The sequence below is a fragment of the Protopterus annectens genome, chromosome 16.part0 (assembly GCF_019279795.1).
Source record: "Protopterus annectens isolate FY-2018-M chromosome 16.part0, PAN1.0, whole genome shotgun sequence".
In the NCBI taxonomy this organism is placed as follows: domain Eukaryota; kingdom Metazoa; phylum Chordata; order Ceratodontiformes; family Protopteridae; genus Protopterus; species Protopterus annectens.
In genome coordinates, this window is record NC_056750.1 from 14,383,408 (window position 1) to 14,396,433 (window position 13,026).

At 37.3% G+C, this 13,026-nt stretch overlaps 1 protein-coding gene across 2 annotated transcripts in view; it reads right to left on the reverse strand.

Annotated features, from left to right (window-relative positions):
* AK8 (adenylate kinase 8) overlaps nt 1-13,026 on the reverse strand; it is a 2,747,949-nt gene that overhangs the window by 2,564,590 nt on the left and 170,333 nt on the right. For both annotated transcript variants that reach the window (XM_044058631.1, XM_044058632.1), the window contains exon 2: nt 5,663-5,750. In XM_044058631.1, the coding sequence (XP_043914566.1) occupies nt 5,663-5,750 (88 nt within the window). The remainder of the gene's footprint in view (nt 1-5,662; nt 5,751-13,026) is intronic.

Below are 13,026 nucleotides of genomic sequence, written 5' to 3' on the forward strand. Positions count from 1 at the left end.
TGGACTGCTACATCTTTATAAGTCAGTACATGATTTGCATAATTCCAGCTTTCATTCTTCTGGGCCTTTATCCTTGTCTTCTTGTATGCATAGCTTCAAAACACACTAATTCACATTATTTCAGCACTACTGGTGGTATTTTAACATCGGGACGCACACGGTATTACGAAAACATGGCATGCTGCCCATAAAGTGCATATGTAAACCGCAACATTAATTTCCATATTTTTAATGATAACCCTGTCTAAAACAACATTTACTGTGAAAGAAAACACAGTAATTCACATTATTACAGCATATGAAAGACATGCGTGAATGGGTGTGCCTTCGCTGAAGGTTGGGCTGGCAACTCGGCACCATAAAAATCTACTGCCAATCATTAGCAGACCGGAGTTCTGCTGTGGCGACCCCTAATGGGAAAAAAGCCGAAAAGACAAACAACTGTTTATATTTGAACATCAGAAAGCAAGTGGTATTACCGCGGAAATCTGGTTGCGATAATACGCAAGTACTGTATAAACAAAGATGGACTATTCTTCCAGTTTTGGACATGTAAGCAAAGATGGGCCTGGCTATGCCTAAAGTCTGTGTTCTATATACAAGTGCATCAATATGTGTTATATTGCAAATAAACTTACAATAAATTTGTTTTTATCAACAATTGTCTCTGCCTCTTGTGGCACAACACAGATTGTTTACTTTTTCATTACTGGTCCATGTGTGCGGCTTTGTGCAACCCTTTTTTATTCTTCCAATTTCCAAGAAAAATCTGCAATACTGACAAGACTTGCTTCCATGGCATACTTCAAGACCAATGTATTTCTGCTCCTCATTTCTGTTATTTAATTTTCCTATATCTATCAATATCTATACCCTCTGTCTTCACAATGTAAACCTACACACATTATTAGCAAACATTTATATAGTTACATATATATATTTTATTTATTTTTTATTTTATTTTACATTTGTTGACCGGGCTAGTCTAGCTGGATATATGTCCATTTTCAGTAGAGGCCCGGGGAGAAAAGCTCCACACAATTCAAATAAAATTCACATTACAAAAGTACATATTTAAAATGCAAATACATTTTCTTGAACAGAGAAGAGAAGTAGTAAGAGGTTGCAAATTTATAAAGTACATAACGAAGGTTACACATATTTGAATAGACTTAGTATAGTTAATAAGAAGTTACATATAACTGTTACTGAAGAGTACTAGTTGAGAGAAGAGAAGTAGTAAGAGGCTGCAAGTTTACAAGTACATAACGAGGTTACACATTTGAATAGACTTAGTATAGTTAATAAAAAGTTACATAGAACTGTTACTGAAGAGTACTAGTTGAGAGAAGAGAAGTAGTAAGAGGCTGCAAGTTTACAAGTACATAACGAAGGTTACACATATTTGAATAGACTTAGTATAGTTAATAAGAAGTTACATATAACTATTACTAAAGAGTACTAGTTAAGAGAAGAGAAGTAGTAAGAGGTTGCAAGTTTACAAGTACATAACGAAGGTTACACATATTTGAATAGACTTAGTATAATTAATAAGAAGTTACATATAACTGTTACTGAAGAGTACTAGTTAAGAGAAGAGTAGTAGTAAGAGGTTGCAAGTTTACAAGTACATAACGAAGGTTACACATATTTGAATAGACTTAGTATAGTTAATAAGAAGTTACATATAACTGTTACTGAAGAGTACTAGTTAAGAGAAGAGAAATAGTAAGAGGTTGCAAGTTTACAAGTACATAACGAAGGTTACACGTATTTGAATAGACTTAGTATAGTTAATAAGAAGTTACATATAACTGTTACTGAAGAGTACTAGTTAAGAGAAGAGAACTAGTAAGAGGTTGCAAGTTTACAAGTACATAACGAAGGTTACACTAATTTGAATAGACTAGTATAGTTAATAAGAAGTTACATTTAAGTGTTACTGAAGAGTACTAGTTAAGAGAAGTAGTAAGAGGTTGCAAGTTTACAAGTACATAACGAGGTTACACATATTTGAATAGACTTAGTATAGTTAATAAGAAGTTACATATAAATGTTACTAAAGAGTACTAGTTAAGAGAAGAGAAGTAGTAAGAGGTTGCAAGTTTACAAGTACATAACGAAGGTTACACATATTTGAATAGACTTAGTATAGTTAATAAGAAGTTACATATAAATTTTACTGAAGAGTACTAGTTAAGAGAAGAGAAGAAAGCAATAGTGTCGATGTAGGTAAGAAAGGAAGATACGGAGAAGCAGTTAGGGAATAAATCTAGAAGTAATATGAGTCACTTTAAAGAATCCAGTACTAGCTAGGACTGTGATGGAGAGGAAGCATAGTAGTATTTAATATGAAATAGTTTAAGAGAATAGAAGCATATTAGTTAGAAAGATGAAGTAATTTCAGAGATGGAAGGTAGATAGATTCAGGTAATAATGGATAAGTTGGTCAGTCAGGTTTAGAACAGGGGCACATCCAATGTGTTTTCAGGAAGAGCTATAAGTTTATTTTTTAAACAGAGTAGTTGAGGAGTGTGTAAGTTCAGAGGGAGGCAGGTCTGTTTTTTTTTTTTAAATCGAAAACAAACAGAGTCCTCTCCAGCTTTGATTTTTTGATTTTGTTGGAAGAGAGATTTTTATTTGATGATCTTAGGGACTTAAGGATGGGGGTTGAATAAGAGATTAGATAGGGATACAGTTTAGGTGTTGATAATTTTTTATTTGAGGGCATTTTGTTGACGATAAGATGTTTGCTGGTGAATAGATGTAAGCCAAAGAGCCACCCAAGATACTTTAGATTCATTACAGTGATGTGTTCAAAATCTGTGCTGGTGCTTAGTATATAGGAGTTTTCTAGTTTCCTTAAGGTTTTGACAGATTGATAAATGAAAGTGAGTGGAGGGAAAAGAAGGGTGGAGATAAGATGTGCGGTCATAAAATTTATTAAAGTTGGAGTGAGTTGGAGAAGGATTAATCCTATAAAGAGTTTATTTTTTTTTATTGGTAGTTTTATTTATATATTGATAAGGCAGTATTTTTTGTGGATATAAGTGTACTGTCATGGGATGATATAGTGAAGTCTATTGGTGGAGATTTACTGGTAGGTGTAAAAAGGAGAAGTTTAGTTCTTTTAGGGTTTAATAAGAGACAGCGTTTTGTAAACCATAGTTCTACAGAGTTAAATGCATCTTGAAATAGGGAGTGAAGTTCTGATACAGATGTGGCAGAGCATATAAGTGTAGAGTCATCCGCATATTGGATGCATGTAGCTTGGGGAACTACTTGGTGAAGGTCACTGATGAATATAGAGAACAGGACAGGGCCCAGTATGGAGCCTTGAGGAACTCCAATATTAACAGGTAGTTGTGTAGAAAGAACGTTGTTCCAGAGTACAGCTTGATGTCTGTTATCTAAGTAGGAATGGAACCATTTTATAGCTAGTGTGTCGAGAGACAGAGATTTGAGAATGTTTATGAGTATAGTGTGATTTACCATGTCGAAAGCCTTGGACAGGTCTATGAAAAGTGCAGAGGAGAGCATGTTAAGGTTTTGGTTGTTATTGATAGTGTCAATAAAGGAAAGGAGGGCAGTAGTTGTGCTATGGGAAGGTCGGAACCCATGTTGGGTGTTGGAAAGCAGGTTATTATGGAGAAGGTGGTCTAGCAATTGCCTATGGATACATCTTTCCATGATCTTAGATAGAGGAGAAAGTAGGGCTATGGGTCGATAGTTGGAGAGTTCAGTGGAGTCTCCTCCTTTGTGAAGGGGAATAATATGAGAGACTTTCCAGAGTTTGGGGATATATCCTTCAGTGATGGTTCTATTGATGAGGATGGAGATGGGGTAAGCAATAGATTTGGCAAGTAAAGATGAGATCCTGGAGACAATCAGAAAGCTACCGATTGTAGAGGAGCTACAGGTAGTTCCAGGTGAGTGTACAGATTTAGTACTACAAACAATTTACAAGAGATAGTGGAGAAGGGGAAAGGGAATATAGTAAACAGAGGGGGTAGTAATAAAAAAAAGAGGATAAAATGAGGAGAAGATAAGAAGTAAAGAGGGATATTATACTAGTGAGGAGAGAATGGAGTGTAAGAAGCCAAGTTAAGGGTGCCACCTGGTGGACAACAGCTTGAGTTACAGCTAGTTGGCTAAGTAGAAATAGAAAGGAAGAGGTAAATCGATTAATAGAACCAAGGAGAGAAAGGTTGAAAAGTAGGGTGAGATTTAGAACTGGCTGCTGGGAACCTGTCTCAGGAGGGAGACTTAAAACATACACTACTTGAATTTATATAATACAGAACAATTCTGTCCACAGTTTTATCAAGGGGTCAAACGTACTTTCTTAAGTTCCTTAGTAGGGAGGGATTTATAGCACAGGACAGAGGATTCTTGGGGGTGCAGATGAGATGGAAGTCTTTAGAGACCAGGCAAGTTGATTCCCAAGTTCTGAAAGCAGAGAGGAGGTTGAGAGCTGTGAAGGTTAGAAAAGGAAAATTAACAGTTAGGTGAAATGGTCAGCAGTAAATTCAGAGTACAGCTTACACAGTTAGGAAAAATGCAGACAGTTGCATTGTTAAAAAGCACCTTTAACACATACAATTACTTAAAGGGACCACTGTAAACAGTAATTCAACAGTAGCTAGGTATAACAAACAACAAGCATTGGTCTTGTGTCAGGTGTTTCGTGTATCTACAAACTACTATAGAGAGAGACAGTCAAGAGCATATCTAAATCAAGTCCCTCCAGATGCCGCATTAAACAGTCGGCTCACACTTCAAGAGCGAAGCGGCAGCCATACAGTTACAACACACGCCAGCCAGCAATGCCTTCACCACAATCAAAAAGCATATATATATATATATATATATATATATATATATATATATATATATATATATATATATATATATATATATATATATATATATATATATATATACATATATATATATATATATATATATATATATATACATATATATATATATAAATATATATATATATATATATATATATATATATGCTTGCATATGATAGGTGTATTATATGATACATGTATCTGCTTATCTCATATGTATTTTAATCTTACCATCGCATCTCACCTTCCCAGGTCAGCTTCACTTACCATCTTTATCCTCTATATACCTCAAAGGCCAGATTCCAAAAGATTTGTTCTCAGTGTAACTCTGCCACGATTCCAAAAGACCTGCTCTCTCTCTTTAAGCAACTTACTTCAATGTAAAGCCAATGTATAAACAGGCTTACACCAGAGGCCAGATTCTAAGAGACCTGCTGTCAGTGTAAGTGGTCACTTATACTGACAGCAGGTCTTTTTGAACTGGGCCCAATATATTACATTTTTCTAAATCTGCAAACATTTCTTATAACACTCACCTTCCCAATCTCCTTGGATTTAAACTATGTTTCTCAACTTTCCAGATCTCGATGTGGCTCTCTATCTAATCACAGGTTCAAAGGATACGTAGACACCATTCTTCCATTGTAGTGATACCCACTTTATTTTACCATATACTACAGGTTAAAACTATATCCTGTACGGCAAATACATACATAAATAAATAAATAAATAAATAAAGCACAGTGAATAACCATTTTGTTTTTAATAGGAAATGCAGGAAAAGTTTAACGTTTTCTTACCTTCATCACCACCGCTTTTCTTCAACATATCTATCAAATACTGTATGGGGTCTTCAGGTCTGTCTGTCAGTAGACTGCTCACCATCTTCTAAAGATTAAAATGAACAGATTTACAGTTTGATTTTAAGTTTAAATTCAGCACACATATGTAAGTCTCGCTAATCTGTGAATCTTCTGCAGTTCTATACTACAAAGAAAGAGTGACTGATTCAATATGCAATGTGCAGTTTGGCTTAAGGTTATGATTTGGATGCCGGAGAGGTCTAAAAAGCACAAGACTAGAAAAGACAAATGCTGATTGTTTTATCAGTTACATACAAACTGTGGTTTACTGGAAATGTATTCATATGCTGTCCCTTCCACAGCTGCCTGATGTTTATATCACCTATAAAAAACAAGTGTTGATGTGCTTACAGATACTTAACAGGCAACACAAACTAATAGCAAATGTGAAGGGGGTATACTGACAGATCAAATACCACGGGTCTTTGCATGTGCTTAAATATAAACTTAACCTAAGAGTAAATTAAAATATTCCCTCATACTAAGGCCTAGCTTAGAGTAACACTATTACTACTAGTGTGACCCATTCACTGCTATCTTATGGCTACTATTATTACAGCCCTTCATCCATCTAACGCTTTCAGTCACATCTGAGTCCTACAGAGACCCTATGAGCAACCAGAACCTTCCAAAGAATTCACTAGGCAAATACAGAACAGCGCAGATTTGCAGGTCTTTCTTCAGTATCTCACATGTGTGCACATACATGCACATATACTTAGGAACAGTTTAGAGTCACCAATCAACACACCGCATACCTTTGGGAAAAAATTGTAGTACACAGGAAAGACATGCAGACTCTACACAGAAAGCACCCCAGACGAGAACTGAACTGGAGAACCTCTTGCTGTGAGGTAACAATGCTACTCACTGTGCCACCCCATTACAATTCTTATCTTTTGATTAATATAACTATCTATGCCTGCTATTCTGTCCTACTAATCTCATCACCCCTTAAAACCTAGCTCTTTCCCCCACCCACTAATCAAACAAACTGAGATGTTTTTTCTTCTTCTAATATATTCCTTCTTCTAATATATTCCTCTCACCATCACTTCTCCTTACTCATCACTGTCCCAGCTTGCTATTTTCCATAGTTATCAAAATGTGCAGACTATTCCCTTGATTTCAAATTCCAGATAATATTGGTCAGGTCCTAACATACAGTACCTGTTCCTTAATGCTTCTGGTATATATTTTAATAATTTTTTTTCAGCTAGGTATCTATGCTAAGATTAGGTCAAATTACATTATACATTTTCTATTAAACTTCTAGGATTAAAATCAACTATTCTTAGGATCACCTACTGCAGCATGTGACTTTTGATAAACTACATCTACCCACACATAACACATTTAAATGGAACCAGCTGTAAAATGGCTATTAAGTTTTACTGCAAATAAATCATGCATATTCAGCAATAAGCTCTCTGTGTTAAATATTGCAGCTCAGCATCTACCTTCTTATTTAGAACTATGATGCAGCAGTGTCAAACACAGTCACTGTGTTCATGATTATCTAATCATTCTGTAAATATCTTTAGTGACAGTAAGTAATACCTATTCTGAAATTTTACCCCTGGGCCTTTCCTGGAAAAAGTTTCCAGTCAGGATGTACACAGCTAAAATGCACTAGATAAATGAAGCAATAAGAATGCATAAATTCAAAGTGAAACATAAAGAACCATGTAAGTGGAACTGATGTGTAATGGTTTCTCTTGAAAGCAATTAGATAAAAGTAAACATCCAATCAGCCACGGAACAGTGTAGATTTTTTTAATCTCGATTTTGAGCCCCACTGGTGCTATGATCATCAACTACACCCTGTGATTCCTTCCTCAGACCAAAAGTCTAGGTTGCCACCTACACCTCATCTATTCCAAGGAGGTGGGAACACAGGAGCAGAGACCCCACACTCCACAGGTCACTGAAGGATATCTGGGTAGTCTTTCATGAGTTTTTGTAACTTAGTCCTCCTGTTATGCAGGATGCCATGCCAAGCCAAGGTCAGATGTGTGGTTCCCATGATCCTCAAATTGACTGAGATGGGTATTGCTTGTATGTTATAAAGGATATAGCAATCTACTCTGGAACCCTTGGACTTCAAAAAGGCAAAAAAGTAGTTAGTGCTATAGCATAGAGGGATAAAGCCCTAACTAAGGCCCAAGCAACCCAGGGTGAATTAGTGGCTCAGGCATTTAAAGTGTTGGCAGAGAAGGATGGGCAGGTGGGTCCATGGGTGTTCCTTGTGATGATACTTGGCAGAGGCCGGGGACATGATCCAAAGAGGAGTGGCAATAGTGGACCTGGCTAAACTGTTGTAGAGGTGCAATGATACTCCACATTTCCCCAGTGCATGACCCTCCTCTGGACATCACCACATAATCGCACAGGGTGGGGAGTAATGGGTAGGTCTTTAAAAGACCCCCCTCCACCCAAAGTTGGATGACACAACACCCTTAAGATCTGTGCTGGCTTCAGTCCATCAGAGTAACACTAGGGGAGTAAGGACCCGGCGTTAGACATGGGGAACTGTGTTAGATGCTGCACAGATGAAGCAGGTGATCAAAAGAGCGCAAGAAAAAAAGGAAGGAAAATACCGGTTTTCACTTGCACTTGAAATCACATAGTAAAGTCTGCTATTTAAAGTGTGTTGTATCTGAATGCAATTATTTAGTCTGCTTAGCTAAAGTTGTTTTACCGTGTGCATATCAAGCTGCCTTGCTGTTGCTGTGTTACAAAGTATCACCCTAGTAATACGTCAATTGTTTTCTCTGTATAATTCCATATTTTACTCTTAGCTACAGTTTTGAGATGATTTTGATCAGGGTGTTACATTTTTGAGAACCAGTGGTGGTGCAGCGGTTAGCATTGTCATCTCACAGCAAGAGGTTCTCCCGTTCGATTCTCAGCTGGAGCGCCTTCTGTGTGGAGTCTGCATGTCCTCCCCGCGGTCCAGTGATGTGTAAAGACATGCAGGTAGGTGCGTGAATGGGTGTGCCTTCTTTGAAGGTTGGGCGTCAGGTTGGCAATTCGGCAGTGTAAAAATCCACTGCCAATCATTAGCAGACCGGAGTTCCGCTGTGGCGACCCCTAACTGGGTAAAGCCGAAAGACTTTAGTGACTGTTCAGTGGCAGGGAATATATTGCTGCTATTTCTGAGAAGTGCACATTATTGGTTAAGGCCCTAGTTATTTTTCTATGGATTCTTTTGATTTCCCTTTTCAGTTTAACTGTGCTGCGTGCCACTCTGCACAGCGACACACAGAAACAGGTACTTTCAGTTCAAATTCTCTTCTACAAATCTTATATTCTGAACAACTGTAAATGTAGTACCTGAAACTGTGCTTATAAGTCATTAGGATGGGTTATTACAACACACTGTTTTAGCACTTCATTTGAATTCCACTAATAAACCATTATGGCAATAACAGCAGATTTTAGTGCTAAATAAATACTACCTCCCTTCATTTATTTTATATTAAACAATATAAACCAAGAGCTATTCATTCAAATTTTACTATTTATTTTGGAAACTATAACAGCAGTTTTAGTGCTAAATATAATTTATTCCATTGATTTATTTTTTATATTAAATACTATAAATCAGGAGTTAGTTTTGAGTCCCTTTTCTCCTGTACCTTGGATTAAAATGGAGAGTCAACAAGTTGGTCTTAGCTCACTTGCCAGCTGCATAGCACTTGGTGTACTCGGACAGTGGAACAACTGCCTGGAGCTCACAGAGAATGAATTACTGTTAATCACGACATTATTTACTTGTGAGATATGCATTTACTTAACTAAAGTGGGAGCCACCCTCTCACAATCTAACACATTCTATGAACAACACAAACATTAATACAGCATTCCATACAAACCAACTCTAAACTATCATGAACTGAGGCTGTCAAAAAGCCCTTGCATCCAAGACCCATTAAAATGAGATGTAGCATAAATTAAGCACCACAATACATGATACAACTAGAGCTAATCCAATACATCAATACACTCAGCAGACACAAATTAAAATTCATTAGTGATTGATGACTCAACAGTCATGCAAGCCAATTCTATTCTCACAAGGCTGAATAAAAGTAAGGTGACAGTGAGTTGTCTTACAGCCAAGACATCCAACTTTTCAAGGGTTCTCAAGGGCCTTAAACCAGACAAATATGATTATGATATGGTGGTCCATGTGGGGGTAAACAATCTGGCACACAAACCTTTGAGGGATGTGCAGAGAGACATGTCTATGCTTTCCATTTAATTGGATGGGAAACCAGAAATTCATCCCTAGTTTGGCACCTATGTCTCTGATGCAAACATGTAACCTGTAAATGGTTCATCTCCCAGGCCTATGCTTACACTTTTCAAGGGTATCAGAATTCGTCAGATTTGGGATGCATGGCTAGGCTTAAAAAGGCCTTTGTGGTCATTAGCCTAGGAAACACCTATGAACCATGCATGTCACAAACACAGGAAAGACCTTGGTGTTGTGAAAAATCCTTCCTTCACTAAGAAAGATGATGAAGTACAAAGAAAAGATGATGGTTTTGACAGCTGGATAAACAGCTGTTGTCATTCTAAGGGGATGAGTATATATCAGCATGGGATTAGATGCTTGATGATCAAAAACTATTTTGTCAGGGACTGACTGCATTTCTCATTCCAAAGATTCCTTATAGTAGAAAAAGTCCTTGCCATCCCCATAGTGCCTTTTGGACAAGATTCAACCTATGGACCTCCCAACCTAACTAGTTAAACCAATCAAGCACAAGACCACATCAAGGTGACTCTGATAAATATCAACTATCCTGACCTTGAGGCTCTCCTGTATTTGCAGCACATTCATATATGTGTTGTTAGCAAAACACAGTTTATATGGCAAGGGAGTACTATTTCTACATCCGGGCTTTGCATATACTGAATGAAAAATGTGGTGGTGCAGCCATATTTGTTAGAGACTACATTACCTTGAGGCAGATTAAAAGAGCCCCAAAAGTGGAACTTATTGAGATCTAAATCACACTAAACAGGATCAATTGTCAGATCACAGCTTGTACAGGACCCCTGAAAACCATGATAGATTCCTAAATATTCTTTATAAACTTCTTATGAACAGAAACTTCAATGTCATGGGAGACTTTAATTGCCTGATGATTACCTGAGAAAATTATACATCAAATGTAGGACATGCCCAAAACTTGTTAAGACTTCATAAACAAGAATTCCCTGGACTAAATTGTTAAAAACACACTACAGGACAAAATATGCTTGACACAGTGCTTCTAAATATAGCATCTGTATGTACTATTCCCATGGTATTTCCTACAACAGTTAAGTCAGATCATAAACTGATAACCTTTTCTGTCAAAACACCTAAACCTTCAAATGCACAAACTTCCAAAAATTTTATGATGAAGTCTCCAAATTCGCATATACTTGGTAACTGCTTATGCAAACAACTTGTGTTCTCACCTGGATAAATTTATTAACTTAGCTATCCCAACTAGATCAAAACCGAATGGCAACTATAAAAGAGCAAACCAATATGGTGATCCACAGGCATTAATATACTATTCAGTAAAAGAAAAGAAAATGTACAGCAAAACTATCAAAGTCCTAGAAGTATCAAAGGAATTGACAAAGGCATTCCATGAATTCAGCCTGGCATCAACAGCTGAAGACAATTACAAATCTTTCTTTCCTTACATCAGGAAGATAAGGAATAACATTCAATACTGCCCAGAGCTCATTCCAAATGGAATCCCTCACTCAGATCCAGTGGATTTTGCATGCTAACAAATTCAGTGCAAATTTCACCCTGGAGGAAACTACAGAAACCACACACATCCTTGAAGTTCTCTGACACTCAAATATCACTAAAGAATATCTTCCATGGGGCCTGATAATATACCTGGCTGCTTAATAAAAAGCACTAAACAAGTCCTGGCAGACCCCCTCCTTAATCTGTTCAACTTATAAACCAGCTTTATCTCCCAGGTATAGCACAAAGTTGTGGTAAAGCCACTGACCAAGGGTGGCCCCACCACTGACCCTGGAAATTACAGGCCCATCAGTATAAAAAGTCTTATATACAATTCCACAGAACATACCATAATATTCCTTCTCAACGTTGATATCAACAATCTTATCAGACTTGAGTCCCAGCCATTTGGGTTCATCAAGGGTAGATACTATCTGATGAATCTGATAAAATTCTTCAAAGAGTGTATCACAGGTAGCAGACAGTGGGCACACTGACCATAGAGTGTACCTTGATCTTGCCAAGACATTTGATACTATATACCATGCCAACATAATAAACTAATTAAATCCAGTCCAAACTGACCTTATGTAGTTAGATGGATTGCAAAGTGGCTAAAGGACAGAACCCTGCAGAGAGGGTGACAGGTGCTTCTTCAGACAGCATGAAGGTGACCAATCCCCTGGGGATCGGTTTTGGGACCTCTGATATTCAGCATCTACTTCTCTGATCTCCACATCACAAATGAAGATCACTGGTTAACCAAGTTTGTGGTTGAATGTAAACTGGGCATCATCCTCAAGCCCCTCTCCAACACACAGGCACTCAAACATGATATTACATTTGTTAATAACCAGTATACTAAAAACAGACTCAAATTAAATGCCACAAAATGAAAGATTATCTTTTTCAGTAAACAAACCTTCCTCCAGCTTACAGTATAGACAGCATCTCACTTATGAGAATGTAGGGAGAGATCTTGGAATATGGATGGATAGTTCCCTCTCATTTGACCATTATGGTGCAACAGTGGTTAGAAAGTCCTTTTACCATGAACGACTCATTGCAAACAGCAAATCTTCAAGATCAAAAGAAGTCATTACCTCCCTTGTGTTCCACAATGATTACGGCTATCATACAATACAGTGCCCCCTTTAGGGTGCATCTCACAAGACACATCAAGCAACTGGAAAGACCAGAGGGTCCTACCTAAAAAAGAAGATTAAGGTCTTAAAAAAATCTGAGCAGGACAAACTGGAAACTCTATCACTGTACTCATTATCAAATATTCTCCTTGAGTGTGATACATGCCACACTTATTAGGCTATAAGGGATGCAGTAGTACAACAGACCTCTTATACCTTTACAAATGAAATTGTCATACACACATAGGACAAGAGACTTAAATGTACTTAAATTAACAAAACAAAGCGAAGAGAAACATTTTTCACAGTGTCTTCCCTTTCTCCAAATTAAGCCATACAATTCACAAACTTCCTTTAAAGTAACATCTAGGTAATTGGGAGGGCATTCA